Source organism: Cupressus sempervirens, chromosome 9, assembly GCF_028749045.1.
Source record: "Cupressus sempervirens isolate cs-2001-9-10 chromosome 9, ASM2874904v1, whole genome shotgun sequence".
Lineage (NCBI taxonomy): Eukaryota > Viridiplantae > Streptophyta > Pinopsida > Cupressales > Cupressaceae > Cupressus > Cupressus sempervirens.
The window spans coordinates 825,743,661-825,767,841 of record NC_143126.1 but is presented as its reverse complement, the minus strand read 5'-3'; the positions used below and the strand labels follow the sequence as shown (position 1 = coordinate 825,767,841).

The 24,181-nt window shown below is 36.1% G+C and overlaps 1 protein-coding gene across 2 annotated transcripts in view; it reads right to left on the bottom strand.

Moving 5' to 3' along the window:
- Positions 1–1,673: 1,673 nt before the first annotated feature.
- LOC149541222 (ephrin type-B receptor) overlaps positions 1,674–24,181 on the bottom strand; it is a 111,546-nt gene continuing 89,038 nt past the window's right edge. For both annotated transcript variants that reach the window (XM_089802232.1, XM_089802233.1), the window contains exons 18-23: positions 17,231–17,419; positions 16,748–17,028; positions 16,404–16,605; positions 16,011–16,253; positions 2,647–2,738; positions 1,674–2,481 (exon numbers count right to left, since the gene is read on the bottom strand). In XM_089802232.1, coding sequence (XP_089658358.1) covers positions 2,334–2,481; positions 2,647–2,738; positions 16,011–16,253; positions 16,404–16,605; positions 16,748–17,028; positions 17,231–17,419 — 1,155 coding nt within the window. In that variant the 3' untranslated portion in view covers positions 1,674–2,333. The remainder of the gene's footprint in view (positions 2,482–2,646; positions 2,739–16,010; positions 16,254–16,403; positions 16,606–16,747; positions 17,029–17,230; positions 17,420–24,181) is intronic.

Sequence of the window (24,181 nt, the reverse complement as noted above, 5' to 3'; positions counted from 1 at the left end):
GTAGGGAGAATAGCCGCATCCTTGAAAATGTAGCTTTGTAGTCCTTGCGTTTCTTGTGGACCTGATAAAACGTTGAAATGGGTCCCAGCAAGGATATATGTATAATCTGCTAACACTAATCAAACTTTAAGTTCTTAAAATGTTGTAACACCCTCAACTTTGTTGCAATATTTCACATATATTGTACCGCATTAAGAAGATATTGAAGGTGTTGTAGATCTCTGCGTTTTAAAACTCTTTTGAATGCTTGACTATGTTTTTATGGAATAGAGTATTTTTTATTTTATTTTGTTCTTTCTCAAGATGTATATCTGACGCTTGATCATTTATTTGAAGGATTTGCATCGTACAATTGAAACTGACATTAACCAAGGCCGCGATATAATCATTCCCATTTCTTGAATTTAGTAGATCTTTTTTTGGTACTAATTTATAATCAATGGATGCACCAGTATGTCTCGGATAAATTTATTAAGGAATTTAGTAGCAACGGAGCAGCAAAGGTGGCGGCGGAGACAGAATGAAACTATATCATGGAGTGTCTTCACAAGCTAGTATTCGAGAAAAATGACCAGCTGCTGCTTGGTCAGCATAATCCAACGGATGGCGCATTAGGCCAATTGTTCTCGAAGTCATTTAAATAAATCATTCATTTATTTGAGAAAAATGACCAGTTGCTTGGTCAACATAATCCAACGAATACCACATTAGGCCAATTGATCTCGAAGTCGTTAAAATCAATCATTCATTCATTTCATGGACAGACATTAATACTATGCCGTAGACCGAGGAATATATTCCTAAATCTGTTGCAATTATCCTTCGTACTAAATTACCACAGATTTCCACATTTAATTGTATTTGGTTCAAGATCCACTAGAATCCAAAATCTCCTCTGGAAGAAACAATGATTAGCACTACTATTGCTTGTCCTTACACGTTTGCTAATATAATGGACTTGTGTGCTTAATTTTTCATTACAGGATTCTAGGGCATGTCTGAATTTGGTTAATGCTTTTATCAATTCTTCAATGCGATTATATCATGGGCTTTCTCAAATTTCTTTCCCTATCATTTCTACATTTCCAATTTCAAATGCACATAATTATTCATAATTAAGGACTTAAATTTGATCTTTATTCATTTTCTAAATTAGTTGACTCTTTATTTGGCCAATCCCACTGATGAATAGCTGGCATTCACTTCAAGTCTCGTATTAGCTTCCCATGAACTGGCAAGTGAGCAAAGTGGCAGAACAAAACTGATACTTTCTGCCTCCAGTTGCATAGCCTACACGCACGTCTGTATATAGTTACATATTTACCTCAATAAAATGCAAACACTAAATATGTGCCTTTTAGGACCTGCATCTGGTGAGTCTCTCATCTCACTATTGAACAGTTATGAGGACCGTTGCCATGGGGATTTTTCATAGCATATTATAAAACAGCTATTGTTAGTATGAATTATGCCCCCGTTTCAAATTTGGTAAGTTCACCCAAATGTCTAAATGTGTGATTCTTAAGCACAGCCTTGTCAGTTAAAGAAATTCAGAGATTTCAATGCATTTATCTTCTACTAAATTCAAAATTTGACCATCTATTTCTCCCCTCAAAATTTCACAAAGATTAGTCATTCAAGTCCTTCCAATAAAACATTTCTTGAAGCAATCATTAATTTATATGCTAAATGTATTATATTTCATAAAAAATAGTGCCACAGTAACTTATCTGCATAATAAGTCGGTAAAGCCATGGCTCGCATATATTGCAAAAGCAATAATTACAGAATGGGACGAGAAACATAATGTACAATAGGATTGCTTTCAAATAATTAATTCTTCAGCTTTATGTAACCAGCACCACATGGAGGTTTGCTGATATTTCCCATTACAAATGGAAGAACTCAACCGCTTTTACATGCAACTACCGGCTCAATGAATGTGACACAGAATATTGGAAGCAAGCTAGTATCTCCATTTCAAAAATTTAATATACATTCTCAACGTGATTCTTCTGCCTATGTTGGCACAAATATAGAAATTTAAGAAAATATCTACATCAAACGAACACTCCGGTGAGGTGGAACAGAATTGAGGAACACAAGTCTGTCAGAATTGAGGATACTACAACTCTCCCCTCTGATTTCAAGGGGCAATAAATATGCGATGCGTATGACTATATTATTCAATTGGTGTAAGGTTGAAACAATGTTCTCACTGATTAAACTATTGTTGGAAGAAAATTACGCCTCTGCTTACCTATGACACCCGCAGATCTCTACAGTTCATATGGAATCAGAGTTGTGCAAAAATTTGTTCATCTCGCTTACATTTAGGACTCCCAAAACTTTGCTGGATCTTTACTGTACAAATTGCGGTCTTGAATTTCTAAATTGGCAATATGCCAATCCACCAAGTGAGCTTGTACACATTTACATATTAAAAGTGCTGTAGGAAACAGCCACCATCCAGTTTCTTCCCTGAATAAATAAACAAAAAAAATTGAGCTTTTAAATAGGTTGTGCAATGTCTAATAATATCTGCTCATTTTATAGAATCGAAAACGAAGACCTCCGCATTAGTGATGTCTTATTTGTGATTTGATTGAAAGCAAAGACAATACAGAAAGAAAAAAAGAAGTGTACGTGTTAAAATTCCACGCTTGAAAATTATGTAGTCCTCCATTTGACGAGGTGTGAAATTTATAATGGTAAAATCCACATATCAACGCCACAACCTGGAGTCAGACAAAATTAGAACGGCAAAGATTTAAATTTTTAACATGGCAAAACCTGCCCCCTATGTTACCAAAATAAACTGTACCTGCTACATAATCAATCAAGACTGACAACAAGAACATGATACAAAAAATACCATATTCCATTCTAAATCTTAGAGAGTAGACTTTAACGCACAATATTCAAATGTACCAACAAATGAAAAATGCTTTTATAACTGCTATTTCAAAATGAAAAGTTGTCAACCAGAACCCTTAAACAAACTTATGATTAATCACAAAGAAAGTCACTCCAATTTCACATTCAAATTGATTCTGTATCATCATTGGAATCTCTATCCAAAGTCTTATACCTACAGTAGCTTACGTTTCTTCTCATTGTTGATTATAGTAAGAAAAGTACATGCTGCACTATACAAATTAATTTATATATGGTCAAGCAAAATGGAAAATGACAATGAATGAACTATGACAAAAACTTCACTTGAAAAGCACAGTGAAGCACTTTGGATGAAGGTCAAGTGAAATTCTCTTCTATATCACTCCCTGTGGAAATATAAATTTAAATTGAAACCCTCTAGAGAAAACTGATTACTTTTCTCTGACGTAAAAACTTTTTAAAAAGATTTTAATTAAAATGCCAGTTTGAATCTTCCATGCAACAAGAAAAGCAATTCCAATATGTTCCTTGCGGTGTCAAAGTGCTCCACTCACAAAAATAAAACTACTACTGGATGATTCGCACAAATGTTTTTTACTGAAAATGGAAAAGCCCTCCCTAAGTACCACCAAGGGAACCTCTTTTTAAATGTTCAATCTTATTTTGAACGTTTTTTCTTCTCATTTGATAGTGTCTCTGCAGTGATTAGACCATGCACTTATTGTGTAGCAAAACCAGTTTCCCCCTTCCTAACACCTCAATCAGATAATTGCAATCCCAACTGAAATTAAAATTTACATCATTGAGCAGCATTTTCTCTAAGTACTCCCAGACATTTTAAGTGGTTCCTAAAGAACTATATTTAAGATACAAACATGAACACAACTGATATATCCTTATAACGGTCAATCAAAGTTAGATTCCCCTGTTAGGACTGGACTTAACTTTCCCTAGAACTCCTAAGTGAGACTTGGATTATTGCCTCAATTTAGATCCTGCAAATACGTTAGTCCAACTCAAAGTGTGATGTCCCCTATTAGGACTGGACTCAATTTACCCTAGAATTCCTAAATGGGGCTTGGATTATTGCCTCAAATTAGATCCTGCAACAAAGTTAGCACCAACAGATAAATACCTATATTTCAACAATGCTTCGAAGTGAAATCTAATGATCATTATAATAATCTTAATGTACATGAGATTCCCATAAGGCATTTCCCAACACTAAAGAATCCACATTATGAAGCATCAAACAACTGCAACCCCAAGTGAAATATAAATTTGAGCAGCATTTTCTAAGGACTCACAAACATTTTAATTGTATAGGAATAAATTTACTATGACTTTGAACATGCCACTTTCAGTGCATAGATAGCCATCAGCTTCGCCCATCAACAATCAATGATTGGTTGAATATGTTCATTGTAGAACTATAATTTGGGTTTTTTTCTGTACAATGGCCTATATTTGACAAAGCATGGTGTAAGTGCACTCAAAACACTCCTCAAACACTAGGTGCATTAGCATCCCCATAAATAACTTTGAAGACTAGGGTAGTGGCGGCAACAATGTGTCTCACATCAACTGAAAAAGTGCCACTCTTCACCACCTCCTTCACCTTCACCTTCACCTGGAATATTAATTCCACTTTATTGCCATGACCATAATTAAATTGCCTCTTGCAACTAAAGCATCCTGTCCAAGAGGACAAAGTATGATGGATATCTAGTTTGAAATGCCTACATATTCCTAGCCCCATTTTATATTGAGAAATGTATTGTTTGTGTTGGTTTATTTTTTTAATTTTTTTAAGCAAGTTAAGAAATAAGGAAAAATGAAATGGGGTTGCATATGTGTTTTCACTGTATTTTAATGGAAATCAGATTAAGGTAAACTCTCTTCTGATTGCAAAAGAGCTAATATGTAATTTTCGTAGATTAATTTCAGAAAATTCTTAGGGTGGGAATGTGTATTTCGATTCAACTTAACCATATGATTTATCTATTGCTAAGGCTCTTCTGATTGCAAAAGAGCTACAATGTAATTTTCGTAGATTAATTTCAGAAAATTCTTAGGGTGGGAATGTGTATTTCGATTCAACTTAACCATATGATTTATCTATTGCTAACGGATGGAGATAAATGGTTTTGCTTGTTAAAAATAAATTTTGAAATTTAAAATAAAGAAATATTTGAAAATGTGAAAAGAGAATAGAATAAAAGAGGAGTGAATTCCACTCATTCTTGTTTTTGGAAGAAAGTTTGCTCTGCAAACCCTTCTCTTGCACTATTTTGCAAAATTGGAATTGGAAAATAATGGATCAAGATGGCATGGGGTTTGAAGCAATGGGATAGGAATTGGGAAGAGAATTTTCAGGGCATTAGATTGCTTTGTTCCTTGGCATGCGTAGAGCATTTCATGTTTGTTTTTTTGGAAAAAAAAGTAAGTTCCTCAATTTGTATCCATCGTCTATTGTTTTTATTTCCAATTGATTTATGTTACTCCTATTTCATTTTCAAAATTGAAATTAGAATAAAATTAAATTGTTATTCAATCTTTAAAATGTACCATCATAATGCCAAGAGATTTCAAAATGCCTTTAAAAGTACCTGTAGACTTCTGAAATTTTTAATTTTGTGACAATGGAAAAATTCAACATATATTTTTAATGAGTTCTAGAGCAATTCATTTATTCTTGCTATTGAAAAAATATTATAAAATTATAAATTTCAATCTGAATTTTGGATGATTTGGGATAGGGGATCTAAACTCTCCTTCATGAATTCTCATTTTAGGCCACTTAAGAAAATGTTGAAACCTTTCTGGAGCCAAAACTATTGCACTAATTTTTGTGCCACATTCGTATTTTAGCATGTACATGAACCTAGGGTCTAGTTCCTATTTAATTTGAGTATTTTTGATATTTTCTCCATTGGTGAATGTGCCCAAAGGGAGTGCATTATTATGCCATTGCTGGATCTGCTCAATGGGAGTGCCTTCTCATTCTGCTAGCGTTGTGACCAATGAGGTTAGCTGTTTGATCCATCTAGCTGTTGATTTACCTTGCTCTTCATGTTGTGTTCTGATACCATGTGGTTGGGCAGCATTCTAACCCACCATTAGGGATACCAAGTTCTTTGGAAGAACTTCAAACATGGTCGTGTTTATTGAGTTTCAATTCATTTGTTTACTTTTTGTATAATGTTGTAAAAGAGAAATTGAAGGACATCTTTGTCCAAAAACAACTTTGTAATGTAATATTGGACCTCCTAAATGGATGGATTATATATGTGCCACATATGTGGTACCAATAGTATAAATTCTCTTACATGCATAAGTGTTATGCCAAACGCATGCTATCATGTATGCCATTCTGATCTCTCATGCAGCAAGGGGATGAAAACTTAGGAATCTTCATTTGGGTGTCAAAATGAACCTTGGGTTTGGTTTCTTGCGGTGTTTTAAGTGCTAAGTGGTCAGTAAATGAGTTGTCGATCGTTAAGGAATGGGTTTGTCTTGGAGAATGTTTTAGGTCTCTCTTGTGATCATGGGGCTGGTGTGGAGTGTGAAATACACTCTTCCCTTGCCTATTTTTCTTAGAATGGCATGTAGGGGTGTTGAGGAGATCACAACACCCCTACAAGTCCTCTCGTAAGCCGGTCAAAGGTGTAGAGTGGTTTGGAGATGGGATTACCTATTTGGTCTTTTGTCGTCTTGTCACTCTCTAAGTTTGTTGATCATGGGGTGCAACCTTCAATAGTTCATGGGTGCTTGGCACATCCTAGAGACCAAAGTCTAGCTCAGGCTTGCTCATTGGTCAAGATGCCAACAAGGACTACAAAGCATGAACCAAGAATCTGATGTAAAGTTAGACTCCAATGCCTAGGCACTCGTGTCCCTTTTGTTTTGTGTTTTTCATCATTTGGAAGGTCTTTTGGGCATTTTTGAGAGAAATTTTGTATTACAGTTGTCCCCCTCAACCTTTAGAGTCTTTCCATTATGTCATTTATTCAACAAGAAGCACATTTCAAGATTTATGGAAGCTCCTTGCAATGAGAAGTGTGTTGTTCTCTAAAAGTGACCCAACCATCCTCATTGCAATGTGTGGAGAGTTTTGTACACCCTCTGAGTCCTAGATTAGATCGCAAAATTGAGAAATATTTCCATGTGGATGTACCTACTTCTTGTTCATGTTTGCACTAAGTCATGTTGTTAGTCATGATAAAGATGATATAATGTCTCACAATGAGATGTTGTTGTTTGTTGATTACAAGTGATGCAGTAGGATTGATGTCAAAACCTTTAGGTTGGGTTGTTGAATGGATTAGATAGAGGTGAGGATTACCTTGTCATCTTGCATGGGTGTGCTTGCTCCTAGCTGTTCTACCATTTGTGTGTGTTTGAGTGTCGTTAAATTGGTTAAATGCATCTAGGTCTAGATTGGAGGTTGATGACTCCCTCAATCTATCCATGTAGGCTTCAACATACTCAAAATGTCCCACAATTGTTGCCCTCCATTGGTGCCACCTTACTTATGCAATGGTGTGTTTAATCTTATTGTTGTTACCTATGGGTCATGTCTCACACAACACTTGTGAGTTGATTGGTGTGAACCCATGACATGATGCATTGCATCTTTGGTGGTGTTATCATCTTTTCAAAAGAGAAAAAAATTGTACCATTAGTTTTGCCCTAGGGGCTTTGGTTAAGCCATTACAGAAGCTCTATAGGTTTCAAAAAGGTCACAAAGAGTGCACATGAAGCATGATGGTCGTAAATAAACATCTCCACCTCTTGAGCATCAGTTTTTCCCTTATTGATCTAATTAATTTATCCCATGTCCTCAAGTGGTGTTGTCATGTTTTCAAAAAGAGAAAAAATTGTGCCTTCAATTTTGCCCTAGGGGCTTTGGTTAAGCCATTACAAAAGCTCTATAGGTTTCAAAAAGGTCATAAAGAGTGCACATGAAGCATAATGGTTGTAAATAAACATCTCCACCTCTTGAGCATCATTAACCACCTCATTGATCTAATTAGTTTTTCTCGTTTCCTTTCACAAAATGCACATAAGGGGTCCATTAAACATGTCTTAATCAATTTTCTTATAGATGTACATACATGTGCTGCATATTTCACTACTTCGCAATATTCTTTTGTTGTGTCTTGAACAAACAATAAACCTAAAATGCCTTCTTTACAAATCCACTAGTAGCCTAGGTAGCCATCACTTTTCTCCAGCAGAATCCAAATTTGGAAGACTACTTATCCAAGATTGTTATCATTGATTTTATATTTGCATATATTCCTCTTTTATATCTCTATATACTCTTCATGCAATTATTCTAGAAAATCTTACAATTATGCCTTCAACCTTTTCTTGATAATCTTTCCTTTTATCTACTCATTTGTAGATATGCAAATGAAGTCTCATATACACTATAGCTTTCCTCAAATGCACTCTACAACTTCTTAATACATTTTCCCAAGAGTGTCTCTTCCACTTTCTTAATTTCTCCTTAACTAATTTAATTGTAATTCTTTATTTCTAATTCAGGTTTATTTCTAAATTCTTTTCCAATTCCAACTTGATCGCAACATAATATTTTATTGAATTTTATTAGGTTTCCATAATCCATTTTTTATTTTATAGGGCTTCCACAATCCATTTTTGACATACATGATCTTTCTGGATTCAATTGTGTATATAATTTTTAGCTTCAACATTTCGGATCACACGTTGTGATCCATCATCAGGATGAGAGAATGCAAGAATAGAATGGTGATCAAAAAGATCATGTATAATATTTTATTTTCCAATTTTCCTTGCTCCATCCATGTAACCTGTCAAACGAACTCCTCCCTTTTATATCTTATGTCAAGGGAGTCACATCGCTTCACTACATGCCTCCTAACCTTTCATTAAACTTGATTAACTTGAAACTGTATTTTATTATTTATTTATATTTTAATTTTATTATTATTATCTATTATGAGATCCTATTTAAGAAAGGGGATACTACACTTGATTGGCCTTCCTATATCTATTATACTTAGTAAGGTCTTCCCCCTTATCACTTTTATTATTATACTAGCTTGATAATTATACACAAACATTTGATAATTCTTGGTTAGCCCCCTTTTAAATTTTGTAGGTAGTAATTAGTAAACTGATATGGTTATACTTAGCTTGTAACAGTCACAAAATGGAACAACAGGTTGTAGTAGGATCACACTTAAAGCTTTACCACAATCCTATGAGCATTTCAACAAAACTCTCAACATCACCTTTCCCAATGTTGATTTGAAATTTGAAGATCTATGCAACAAGCTCTTACAACAAAACAAGTGGAAATTGCCATTCGATAGCAACAACAGCGAAGCAACCAATGTGAAATAGGTTTTTACTATCAAGGACAAAGGCAAAGGCAAGTCCACTCACCAAAAAGGACAGAGCACAACTAATGATTCCTCGTAGAATCTGTAATCCATCACATCTCACAATTGTAGTAATCTCGGTCATATAAAGTTCTGCCAAAAAGAGCTGGCTGAACAAAAATCCAACAAGGAGGGTGTCAACAGAAACTTCATGTCACAGAGCATTCAAAGAAGAAGTCATCCTTTTACACATTGATGGCCAAAAAAACTATTGGACTAACCGCCAATGTTCCCCTTCGAGATTCGTGACATGGCTTAACCGCCTTCTGTGTTCTATAAGTCTAGTGATTGTATCGGGCATTGATAGGTCAATCTTTTGGTGCAACGGCAACTCTAGCTTGTAACAAGTGGTATCAAAGCTTGGTCACTGGTTCGAATCTCCTCGGGTAACGCTGAGGGGGGGATTGTTGGACTAACCGCCAATGTTCCCCTTCGAGATTCGTGACATGGCTTAACCGCCTCTTGTGTTCTATAAGTCTAGTGGTTGTATCGGGCATTGATAGGTCAATCTTTTGGTGCAAAGACAACTCTAGCTTGTAACAAAAACAAGAACCATTAAGGAAGAGCATTGACGTAATATTGTTATGTCTAGCTTGTAATAGTCACTTAATTAGTTAGCTTTCAATAACTTTCTATTATGTGTGCCATTTAATTAGTTTTCAATAACTTTTGTTTATGTCTTTCGTTCTTGATCATGTCCATTATGGAAAGATCCTTTGATCTCTTATATAAAGAGTATTCCTCTCCTTCATAATTTATCTACTATCTCAATCAATTCAAAAGCTAGAGTTATGGTCTACAAATCTATTCCAATATCCTGCAAAGGCTAATGCCATCAAAGATCCAATGCTACTTAATGTACACCATTTGATAATATTTTTAGTTGGCGCAATAACTCTTTTAGTGATTCATTGCATAAATGCAACTATTGATGCCCCTAATATAGATATGACTCAAAAAAACAATCATATATATATAGTATAATAATATTAATAATATATAGTTTTAGAAACTCTCAATAGGATGAGTAAAACTTAATTTTGATGGGGCTTCAAAGGACCTATTGGATTAGGATGCATTATCCATTCTGACAAAGGCTCTTGGATAATTAAGCAAGCCAAGCCCTTAGTGGTACTTTCTAATAATCTAGCGGAATTAGAGGCCTTGATTGAAGGTCTAAATCTTAGCCTGGAAATGGGCATTAGCAAGTTAGTCATAGAAGGGGATTCACAAATTACTATCAACGCCTTAAGGAAAAGAAAGACTCCTAATTGGATATTAAATTCCAAACTTGAAAATGCATAAAAGATAATTGATAAATTCGAAGATATTAGTATTAAACATATATATTGAGAAGGAAACAAAGAAGAGGATACATTACCAAACAAAGGTGTAGATGGAGAGGACTTTCTCCTAAGGAATAACTAGGTCACCTAATCCGAAGCTCGTAACCCCGAAAAATTAATCTTATGCTTGAAGAATAATTCTCAATTCTCCAACTCATGGTATGATAATATAAGATAGCTACCCTAAGGATCGAAATAATCCCAACACTTCAACTAAATGTACTTATTATAGTGTTTTATGATCTCTATTTGTCGTAAATAGGCTCACTATTATGGTGCTAATTATATCACAATGTCAAAATCTAGAATCAAAATCAATCACTATATTGAAAATTTCATGAATTCTCCTTGCTGAAGTAAATTAAATGTTGTGAATAGACTAACATTCCTTTTGTCAATATGTCAATCTGCATACCATGTTAAGATAGATAATTTGTATTCAATGTTATCGATTAATAAAAACAATGATCTTGGTCAAGAGGTAATTATTTGGGGGTTAAATACAACTGGAATTCAAACAAAAAGGCAAAGCAGAAAATAGAACACTGACTAAAGGGAAAATACAAGGGTTGTAAAAAGAAGGATAGATCAAGAAGTAAATAGTGTAAAACAAGGAACGATTTTCACAATTGCATTATAAATAGGGTAATGCCTTTATATTATTGTTTGTATCTATAATGGACACAGCATATAGTTACACCACCCAGGGGAATGGGGGGACAAGTTTTCGGGACAAGGGGACAGAGGGGGCCTTAATTTAGGGACGATGGGGGGACGACGGGGGACGGCGGTGGGGGTCAGGAGGGGGAGTATATATATGCATATGGTACTTAAAATGCTAGTTATGACAATATGTATTACAATATAAGATATAACGATGTAAAAAGAGTAAATATTTGAACACTGCATTGAACTGGAATATCGAACATTAAACATAAACAGTCAAATCTGCAAATAGTCAACATCAGGATGTCCCCCATCCTTGGTGGAGGTGGTGGAATTTGGTGGCGCCGTTGGTGACGAGGGGACGGAGTCCCCAAGTCCCAGGTGCATTGAAGTCTTCAAAGACATGGGGCGAGAAGGGGGGGCACATCCCGGTGTTACTATGGACACAAGTCTTTGAGCAAGTCTGGAGGTTTCTTGACTCCATTCTCTCCTACCAGTGCCCACTGGAATGGAGGACCAATGTAAAAACCTTATTAATTATTAAAAAAATTATTGGCCTCAGCCTTTTACCGATAGAAAAAATATATTAATAATATAAAATATAATAAATAAATGCAAACTAAAAAGTATATTATTATAAAAATGTTATTTTCAAACATAGTTTATTATTTTATGCCTATATACTACACATTAATTGATAATAAACACTATTCCATTTAGGCATCCCCCAAAAAACACACATCCTCTATTTAAGGATATTTCCTAAAAGTGGAGACTTGAGGTAAATGTCCCCCACAACATCACCTCCTCTGGCATCTCTATTGGGATGATTGCTATATGGCGCATGCTATTACATATTGATTGGATCCCTTTAGCTTTTCGGAAACTAGTTTTCTTATTATGGGGCACTTCTATGGATGTAATATTGTAGAATTTGTCTTAAAAAATTTAACTCACCTGGTTTACAAATTTGCTCCAATGTCCAATGAAAGTTAATGTTATTAAAGATTAAATCTAGTTAGCGCACACCATTTAGAACTAGCTTTAGTTGGAAATGACACTAGTATACAAAAAAAGTGATTCAAATGAATGAAATGATAATTAAACAAACTGGTAAAATGCCAATCCAAGGTAAAGTATCTCATAATTACCCTGACAATCTTTGGCCAACAAGGTTTTATGAAGTTGTGGTTGTTGGCCCCCACAGTAGTTCTAACAAACAATCTCGTGATGCTCCCCTTTTTGAAAAAACGTATTTAATTAAACAAACATTGCAATTTTTGAATACTTACTTAGCCTCTATAGAGAGGCTTGCTATTTGAGATATTAAGTCTTCAACTAACACCAAAATCATGTTGAAACATGGACAATTTTACCATGCCCTAATGATCAATACCATGAAGTCGCTCTAGATACTGACTCTACCCTCCTCTGACTTGTCCCAAACTTCAATATCACTCCATCTATCACATCTAGAAGGCCTCATATGACTCCTCTCCCCCAATCTTGTTCACAAAAAGGGATGATTCCAATGGAATGAGAATGCAGAACAAGGGAGCATTATTCTTAAATTATTGAAAAGTCATTGTGAGCAAGTAACAAGGTCTGCTACATTGACTTTTGATTTTCTCATCATCAATGATGATAGGAACATCAAGAGGAAGACAATCATCCTGCCCCCACATAAGCTAAAGACAAAAAATGACTTCTTGGTTGGTAAAAAAGTGTGCCATGACATTCCCTTCCCTTAAGAGTAGATTTTACATTGACTTTTGATTTTCTCATCATTAATGATGATAGGAACATCAAGAGGAAGACAATCATCCTGCCCCCACATAAACTAATGACAAAACATGACTTCTTGGTTGGTAAAAAAGTGTGCCATGACATTCCCTTCCCATAAGAGTAGATTTTTTGGTACACTTCCAAATAGTCACTAATACCTAGGAAGTCAAAGATTATGACTTGAGATCGTCCAACTCGAAATTTGGATCATTTAAAGGCAATTAATAGCGTTCAACAAATCCCCCTGGATCAGAAATTTCTTACATCCTTGAGATTGGGCAAGTTTCAGTCCATGTAGGTGGCTTTGGCTTTGGCAAATTGGTTTGATAAGGCAACCAAAGGGAGTTCTGTCGCTTAACTGCCATTGTGATCTCTCAACAGTCCACCACTACCAACTGGCCCTAGGTTACCTTTGGCTGCCTCATCAAAGTTCATTTTGATTTACTCCCACAAGGTAGCTCTCCTCACTACACTATCTCTAGCCTGCTTAGACTTAAGAACTTTAAATATCATAAAGCAGGTTACAATTAGTAGCCATCTATGACTCATCATTAGAGACAAAAACTTACAATGTATGCTACAAACCATTAGATATCCTAGCAAGAAAATTTTCCTGTGTGGACAAACAAATTTTGTAGGAAAGATTATGAGAAGAGGACTCCCTAAAAAATCTGTTATTCCTTTCTTTCCATACCCCTAGCAACACGAGGAAGTCTGAGATATCAGAGAGAAAGCAGATGGGGATTCTTTGTAGGCACAACCCACTAAGACCAACCTTCAAAAAGGAATTGGGTTAGACCCCAAAAAGGTTCTACAAAGACAGGATATGTGTCTGAAACTCCATAACAAAGTTGGATCCAAACAATAGGTGAAATGAGCTTTCAACATTCTTTTCAAAGAAACAATCTGTTACGCAAAATGAATCCCCACTTACACAAATCATCCACAGTCAGCTGTAATGTTAACCCTTTTTGTCTTATTTGCAACCTTTCTTTCTCTAGTTTGTCTTTTTCTGTTACTGTCTCTTTCTCAGTTTTTTTTGTCTTGATTCAGATTCGTCTTGTTCCTTCTTTTCTTCCAGGCAAAGATTGAAGTAACAACATTCAATATTAAAGCATGTATGTTCTTAAAATCTCTTCTCTCTATGGTTCTCCTAAGAAGACTGAGTTGCACCTTCAGCACTATAAAAACCGAAGCCACCACTTGATAGGATGATGCCAGCTATGCTTCAAAATCCAGCAATAAAAAACAGAACTTCGAAAGCCACGATTTTCCCCTTCAATTTGTCTTCACTCTATTTGTGATTTGAGCAAACAAATTCGCAAATACTATTCTCAGAAACCCTAGTCGAACCTAGGAATTTTGAAGCAGGTAACAAGGGAAAAAGATGCTTGTTAATAACAGAGACCGAGAGGTCTATATATACAACAGAACGAAACAATGAAAACTAACAGTTATCTACAAACTAATTAAATATTAGAAACATTCTAATATTTACAATAGATAACCATTAACTAATAATAGAAGCTTATCTAATATCGTAATAGATGTTACAAAGTCTCTTCCAACAAAAGTACCTGAAATTGGGAAGCGGTGAGTGGATCCAACCAGTGATCTATGAAGGTATCACTTTCAAATGCAGACAACGTTTTCAAATGAGGCATGTGGCAGATAACTGTCCAAAGAAGAGAACAGTTAAACACACAACTTGGTGGAAGGATTCATCCCTCAAGTTATACTTGGTGGTGAACAAAGGGGATTGTGATACAAAAAGGTTGCTAAAAATGATGATGAGGCTACTAGTAAGAAGACAAACTCAAATTATGTAGGAAAACGTGGGACTAGGAAGGGGAGTGGTGTTGAGCTGAGTCAGCAACCTTTGTGCAGGGAGGTGTACTAAGGTGGATAAATCTTCTAGAGAGAATGAGCTCTAATTTAAACAAGAGAGCTTGGGGAAGCAATGTGCCACAGCCGATGTGGTCTAGGTTATCTAGAAAGGGATGAAGTTGTTGGCACTGACAGGTTGATCTTTTGGTGCAATGACAACCTTGGCCTTTCTAACAATTGGTATCAGAGCTTGGTCATAGGTTCGAATCCTGCAGGCCACAGCGAGTGATGCTAGGAGGGGGATTGTTGGTAGTGAGCCAACGTCCTTTGTAGGATTCGCGAAATGGCTTAACCACCACCTGTCATTCTATAAGACTATTGGTTGTATTGAGCATTGATAGGTCAATCTTTTGGTGCAACGGCAACCCTAGCCTTTCTAACAAAAGTGTCTTCCATTGATGAGGCCTTGGGGCTATATAAGGAGTTTGGAAGGATGGAAGAGGTATAGCAAGTTGTGAAAGGGAAAAGAGACAAGAAGACAAATAAGGGGAGTGGTTTTGATGATTCTACAATTGCATTCAAAAAATGGGGCAATTTGTGTATTGTTTCCTCGGAGAGGCAGTTTTCCTTTTGTAACTGCCCCTGGTTTAGAACAGATAAAAACCCAGTTTATTCTTAACTAAAGCATAACCTTATCACCGAACAAAAAAACAGAAGAGGCATATTCAAAGAAGATGGAGAACATAAGCACAAAACCCATCTTTGATTCGATAACATAAAAAACAAATCACCAATGTTGCTTTCTCTAATTTAGATATGAGCTATGCACTTAAATTTGGATTTTAACAGAATAGTACTTGCAACTTTTGTATTAAATCTATATGTATATTCCAGCACCTCCAGGCTCAAAATTGTAAGATATCCTTCTATTTAATGTCATTGAGTGAAGATTTTGAATGTACATTGAAGATTTTGATTAATTCAACAGTTTGAATATAACTAAAAACTGTCAATTTCTATACTAAAAGTGAAAAAACAAAAAATAGTAACTTACAACATTACTGAGTGATGTGATATTCCACAAAGCGTACACACGAGCAAGCCCAGCAGATCTCCTTGGACCATGACTAAAGAGAGCATTGATACCAGCAGGAAAAGGTGATAACAAAGCGAGAGGAAGAACAAACAAGACCACAAGAAATGCTGGCAATGAAATGGAGTAGAATTGCAGCAACGTGAGCAGCACTAAGCTAAAGTCTCCTAAGAGCAAAATTGAGATTATTAGACCCACAAGGTCCTGCAGGAAACAGAAACCAAAAACTCTTAGCATTAACCAAAAGATTATCAAATAATAGGTTTGCAGTTAAGTTTGAAACTTCAAGCCTATAGAATAACACGCAAGCAAGAGGTTCAAAGTCAAACATACAGAACAGTTCATCCTCATTACCTGGTGGCCAACAGGCCTTGTGTTCCGCAGTATAAGAGATAGAGGGAAGAAAACATCTTTTCTGTCCTCTATAGACTGCAAAGTAACTGCATTTATAACCCCTCCACCTACTCCTCCACGTAACCGTCTGTGAGACCAACCAGTATACTGTTGATTTTCTTGCCATCGAACAGTCTGGTGATTGTTCTGGGTGTTGTGAATCCTAAACATAATGAAGGGAGATTTTAGCAAAAATAAGGAATGATAACTGTTCTGTGGCTTCAGTGAAATCAATCTAATTTATCATCTAATAAGGAATGATAACATTTTAACTTTGAAAGTGAAGAGCATAACAGTCTCTCAACTGTTCAATTCCCGTTGTAGCTCCAACATCTGGAAGAATTGTATGCTGATGTATTTCATCAGCCTCAATAACAATGAGACCTAGTTGGTAGTAGCCAGATGATGTAGCCTGAAACCATGCCAGGTCAACATGTATCCCATGCAAGCCTAGTGTAGGATTTGCATGTGTGCCAAGCCAATTTATGACTGGCAGCAAAGTAATACGGAGACAACCTTGGCGCACCGTACGCAAATATGCATTCAAACCAGCAACAAACCGATACCATACCGTTGCTGGAACAGACTGTCATAGGAGGAAAAAAGAGTGAATAAATTAAAAAACTTCACCTGGCAATGGTGTCCTTCCCTATGATTCATCAATATTTAAATATTAATAGGTGAAGAAGACAGCTCCTAGCATTCCTACCTTGAGATATGAAATGAAATAAACGCTTGTTGAACAAAACCTCAATAAATGATCTTAGCTTTACATTTTTGTAACAAACCTGTCCCAAAAGACTTGTCAGTAGATTATCACTATGAAGAAAGTAAGGAGCCATATAGCTTCCATCTCCCCCAAAAATAATACACATAGGAAATCTCTGCTTGAGATGAGGAGGAAGATCTGGCCTCTTTTCATCTCCTCCAAGAAAAAAGTCAATATATGCAACAATTAAATCTGGCGAAGCAGCTACCTGCACCAGAGTAGCTACCAGAATCAATAAAGATTGCATTTCAATTTCAACATATCAAGGACATCGGAAATTGAATAATACTTCTCTATTATTGAACAATGACAATTAAAACCTCCACCCACAAAAATGTAAATCAATTTGAATCAATCCAGGTAAACACCAGATAAGCAATTACATTTTCAGAAAATCAATTTCTAGCGTGTAGAACAAATAAGCCTTACTAATTTATATCTATTCACAATAGGTAGCAATCGCAGCACCACCAAATGCGTTGTTGCAATCTCGCAGGGCTATGTCTTGTTATCTGACATCTCAGTTTATGACCTTTACCAGTAATAACTTTGAATCACATTAGCGACTTATTTTCAAAGGCTATAACACTTTCACCTGAGATGGCACTAAAAGGCCATATATTTTAAAATTTAAACCTTTTATCAAAAGAGTGCTTCATTTTCATTGATGAGATTAAGATGCATCTACAACTTTGACAGAGATATTTGCATTCATTTTCAGCTTTGCAAGGCTCAAACAAATGGCAAAAAATTGTAAAGATGAAAAGATGAAAAAGATTCAATGGCTAAAGAATACCAAAGCAATGAAATTACAAAGTGAAAAATCACATGTTGCTTATCATCATAAAATTAGACTCAACATATGCTATGTTCAAATCCCTGGAAGACATGTTTGAGATCAAGAACATTAGTAGACTTATTGCTTAACAATATCAGATTTCCACAATCCATTTGAAATGAAATTTTGTTTCTAGATTCGATTGTGTAAGTTTTTTTAAGATCAACATTTCAAATCACACTCTGTGATCCATCATAAAGATGAGGGAACTCTTGCATTCCCTCATCCTTATGATGGATCACAGAGCGTGATCTGAAATGTTGATGCTAAAAACACTTACACAATCAAATCCAGAAACAAGACTTCTTGCTCTTAAAAATCAAATTCATCATATAAAGATGAATTAGGGAGAAACTATCACCTCATACTTTATGACAATAACAAAATTAAGAAATCAACTCTCCACAATTGGTCATGCCTTTGATAGTAAGGAATTAACAATGATAGCCCTAAATGGACTTCATGTCCGGTGGGAAAGATTTATTCGAACAATATGTGCTCGCTCCAAACTCCCCAAATTTGACCGATTGAAAGTTAATTGCATTCAAGAAGAGTCTAGATTAATAGACTAGAGGGATTGGTATGAATTCCACAAAGGAAGACATTCAAATTCTCACCACTAATCTCAAAAGGAAAAAGGGCAAGGATACAAATGGAAAACAATCATTCAAGAAAAGGAGGGACTTATCTAAAGCGCAATACTATAGATGTAACAAATACGGTCATCTTGCTATGAAGTATGTCTTGATAGACCCAAACACCAACTCTCTTTCCCTGCAATTAGTAAAACAAGATTGGATATGGATTCAAAAAACTTGTAATTTGCTCCGCCCTATCCAATCTTGTTTTAACTTGGATTCAAACAGTCTTAACACATAGGTGATAGACAGTGGGGCTTCCCAACACATAACAGGCTTCAAAGAACATCAAGATTCCATAGAAGACAATTATGATGACGAAGTGACTATTGGAGACTACAAATTGTCCAATAAACAAAATTGGGACCTGTACTATCAATCTCAAACTAGGCATCTCATTAAAACTCACAGGCGTACTATATGTACCTAGGATTTTTTTTTAAAGTTTCTATTTCAACACTTAAGACAAGGGATACAAAATCACCTTCATGAAAGTAAAAGTACTACCTTGGCCCGACAACTCAAATATGAAGAATGCTCATACTATTGGAATAAGGCATGGATGCCTCTACAAGCCATGTACTTCTCCCTCTTCACCATTAATCCTTTCAAGGATAGCCTTCACCTTCTCTAGGTCCAATTTTAGACCGTCAACTAAACAACAAATCCTAGGCATACTAACTCCTTCACAAAACCGTACTTCTTCAGATTAATCAACAATTTCTCTTCCCTTAACCTTTCAAAAATCCTATCACTATGCATTACGTGCTCCTCCAAAGTCTTATTGAATATCAAAATATCATCCAAATAAACAATGACAAATTTACCTAGAAGTTCTTTCAGTACCTCATTCATGAGCCACATGAATGTGCTCGATGCATTGGTTAGCCCAAAAGCCATGACTAACTACTCATACAAGCCCTCCTTTGTCTTGAAGGCGGTCTTCCATTCATCTTCTTCTCTAATATGGATCTAGTGATATCCGCTCTTCAAATCGATCTTTGTGAAATACACTGATCCACTCAAGCAATCCATAATATCATTCATCCTTGGTAAAGGAAATTTGTACTTTGTATTGATTTTGTTGATGGCTCGAGAATCTATACACATCCTCCATTCTCCATTCTTCTTTGGTGCTAATATTGTTGGTACAACACATGGACTCAGTCTCTTGAATCAATCCCTTCTACAAAAACTCTTGAACTTGTCTATTCAACTCTTCAAAATTCTGCTGATGTCATTCAGTGTGGTGCCTTATTTTGCAAACTGGCTCGTGGAATCAGATCCATCTGATGACTGATCTTTCTTATAGGTGGCAATCCATCAAGCACATTATTAGACACAATATCCATAAACTCATCCAACAAATCTGTAAGCTTTGCAAGTATATCTTCTGCTTCCTCTTCAATACTTTCTAGAATTAAAGCAAAACGCATGTGCTCATGCCTCATACCTTCTAGAAACTTTCTTCCATCAACTAAACAAATTTTAGCACTACTACATACCTTTTGTTCTATTTCCTTCGATGGCTTCAGCTTGTGTTGAACTCCATCCTTTGTTAGGGAATAGGCATTTGTATGACCATCATGTATAACATGCCTATCAAACTATGACGGCCTCCCTAGAAACATATGACATGCATCGATGGATATGATGTCATAGAATATTTCATCAACCCCGAATCTTGAACTTCACCAAGCACTATCCAATGATCTTGACCTTGTGGTCATCTTGCACCCAGGCAATTCAGTATGGGCATGGGTGTCTCTCTCTCTTGAATTTTAATTTTGTAAGATCTCCTCCGACACCAAATTGTTAGTGCTCTCACTATCAATAATCACATCACAACACTTATCGTCACACTTACACTTGGTGCTAAACAAACTCCTTTGTTCATGTTCATACTCATCATTCAGCAAGAATCTTCTGGCAACTAGGATTTCTCCCTGTTCGACATTTTCAGACTAAGATGACTTGGCATCTTCATCTACATGCGCAACTCTTGCCTGACCTTCAACTCTCCTATCTGTCCTTCCTTGGTGTTGAGGACGATCATAGGCTCAATGTCTTTCTTCAACACAATGGAAACAACTTCCACAGAAACCTCCTCTTCCTATTCCTTTCCCTCTTCCACTTCCTCTGTGATCTCTATTATTTTGATCATAGAAACAATTGAAATTATTCCCCATTTGATTTTGACTTTTGCTCACCTCATCATTCTTTTTCTGATCTTCATTACAGCCTCCATAAGACTGTTCGTTGGATCTTTCCCCACGAACTCTTTGAACTTGCTTGCTATCAAATTTTTTGCTCAACTTTTCTTCCACTCTCAAGGAAAACCAGTATGACTTCAATATCGGTCATTCTAATTAGACTCAACTCTGCCTTAATACTTGGCCTCAAACTATAAAGTAACGGGCAATTTTCTCCTTGTCATCTTTTGTGTGGCCTATTTTGATGAGAACTCCATAGAACTCTTATGTGTACTCCTAAAAGTATCTTGTTGCTTGCTTTAACCCTTGCATTTTCTTCAATAGATCGAGTTCATAATTAATAGGAATGAATTGTCAGTTCAATTTCTCCACCATCTGAACCCATCCTGTGATTATATCTTTTCCTATAATATTTCGCTCTAACTAAATCTCCTTCCACGAAATTTTCACATGCCCTTTCAGTTTCGCCTTCGCAAGCTTGACCCTCTCAAGATCTTTGATTTCTTCATACTCAAAATATTCTTCTAGATCATTGATCCAGTCTATCAACTCTTGCAAATAAGATTTCACAAAAAATGTGGGGACTTCATTTTGGGTCTTTTTCCAATCCTGGAAATGGATCTAAAATATCTATCCTCCTCGGGATCTCTAGCCGCTTATGCTCCTTGTTCAACATTTTGTTATTCTTTGAATTCATCCTCACTTTCATCTCTCACTGCAATATTCATTCCTCTACAAATCTCCTCTTGTAATGCTTGCACTTGTCCCTAGAGGGCTCTAAAACCCTCAACTGTCACAACTTTAGCCCTTTCATGCTCCCTTTGTAGACGCATTTTCGCTCTTACTGCTCAAACCTACAACCACAGTCTTGATGCAAACTACCTCACAGTCGGCGATCTGTCTATACACTCAAGAACCCCCACATTGATACCACTTAATAAGAGTACTCCATTAATAACACAAACACATCACAAAAATAGAGGAATAACACCAAGTTGCAAGAACAGAAAGTTGGCTTCTTATTATCTCCAAAAGTATGGAATTACAAATTCTAGAAATATTACATGCAAAGCCACATGGGCATTTTCTTAATAATATTATGTAAGTCAGAGCCACCACCATCATCCCCCAAATTGTCCTAGACAAACCTAAGGGGCCTTCTTTATATAGGCAATTTTCAATCGCCCAAGAAGGTTCTAGAAATTTAGCCCTAGACTGTGAGGCCAACCAACCATAAATTATTATTATTTTTCATATTTTATTACATTAGATTAGGCCCCAATAACTTTCGAAGCTCAAAAGAAATTTCGAAGGAATTTCATGTTCTACATTTTTAGGTGTCGCAACTTCCAGAGACCATAATTCATTAATCATTGCTTTGATTAACTATTATTGCCCCTTTTTGGAAACAACACAATCTGATCTGCAGCACGTAACTTGCACAAACTCCAGTCCATCAGGGTTTGACCCCTTTTTGAAGCCCCTAAAGCCTTCAAAATTGAGTTCAATGTTTTTATAACCCCATTGCCAACACCAGAAATTCTCATTAACTCCACAAATATATTGGGTATTGCAATGAAACTTTAGTGGCCGATTGATATATCTAAAATGAACCTCTAGGGATGAAATCAAAACGACCAACTTACTAAAAATAATAAACCTCCAAAAGTATTAACTTTGCATTGAGCTAACTCTTATTGAAAGACTAAACAGAAATATTTTTGGGTGACGCAAGATTGCCCTTACACCAAGGATGCCTTAGAAAATCTTATGGTCACACACCTATTGTTGTAAGTTTTGTGCGCATGTAGAGGATTCCATGCTTGAAGAATACAAACTTGTCATGAGCTTGGGTATTGTTATTATAAATTCCCAAAAGAAATAAAAAGCCCTGGAATACAAATCAAGTACTTTCACACCAACATAAGCTATGTAATCAAGAATCATGTTAACCAAAGAGACCATTTATTTATTTATTGTGACTAAAGAATGAGTAGTGTAGTTACAAAGAGAATGAAGCTGAAATGTTGTGGCAATCATCCTCACCGTATCAATTTCAAGTTAAAGAATGTTTGTACATGATATGCTTTAATCTATGTTTCGGGTTTGTGTCCTAGACCCTTGAACTAGGTCCAGGTACGAACCGGATTTAGTTGGGATAATGATATGTAGCAAGTTAGAGAAGGGTTCACATTTGGACTTGTGGGTCTGTCCAGGTTCAAACCACCACAAACTCGGGCAAACCCATAGGTCCAAATGTGAACCCTGTCTAAACCCACCATGTACCTGGGGGTACCCAATGCAATCATGGGAGGACCTCACATGAACCCATACATACAAATCACCTACAACCCATGGCTATTAAGTAAAAAGGTGGGCTCAAAAAGATTAAAATGACATTTTATTATTTATTTTTCCTCCTAACCCAAATAAGAAGGCTACAAACACATTTCATTTTACATTTGCTCGCTCATTAGACTCTCTCATTTTGCTCTCTCCATCTTCCAAGTTTGAAATGAGGTGATTGTATTCACAGAAAATCGATTGTGGAGTTGCAAATACCTCCCAAATAGCAGATTTAAGTGCTTAAGGTATGCAATTAAATCATATTCTTTACTTTTTTGATAGGTTGTTTCAGATTTTTGAAAAGTTTTTAAAAACTTAGATAAGATAAGATAATAATATTAATGTCCAACAAAAGACCACAAAAGGTCTATGGGACTAATAGTTTACAACAAAACAGCTGACAACAACAGGAGCACCAAATGGTGTCCAAAAAAAGGCTAACAACAATAAACAAGAAGAAGAGAGAGGCCAAGACGGAGACTAGGAGTCTTTTCTTGGCCAAAAGAAATCACTAACAAAAGGATAAGACTAGGAACGGACAGAAACCCTCAACTATCTCTGAGGGCTCATGGAGGAGTGTTGCTGACATAAGAGACCGCCTCTGTGGGGTCTAACAGACCTAGAATGGCCAATATAACTAGTAAACCTAGCCAGCCTTCTCACACCCCGCAAAGGAGATAAGGGTGCGAAAAAGGCAGTAATGAGCTGATCATAAGTCTGGTGGTGAGGAAGTAGTGATTGTAAAGTCTGTCACGAAGCAGGGTGGCTTCTTGAAGATCGAGTGCAAGACACCGCTAGTCACTATAACTGAAGAACGCTGAAAGAGAAAAACAGTCTTGGAACGGACAAATCTCCCTTGGATCTCATATAATTCATTTTTGTTATAGATTGCAACAATTAGTCAAAGCTGAGTGGGTGGGTCTAAAAAAATTAAA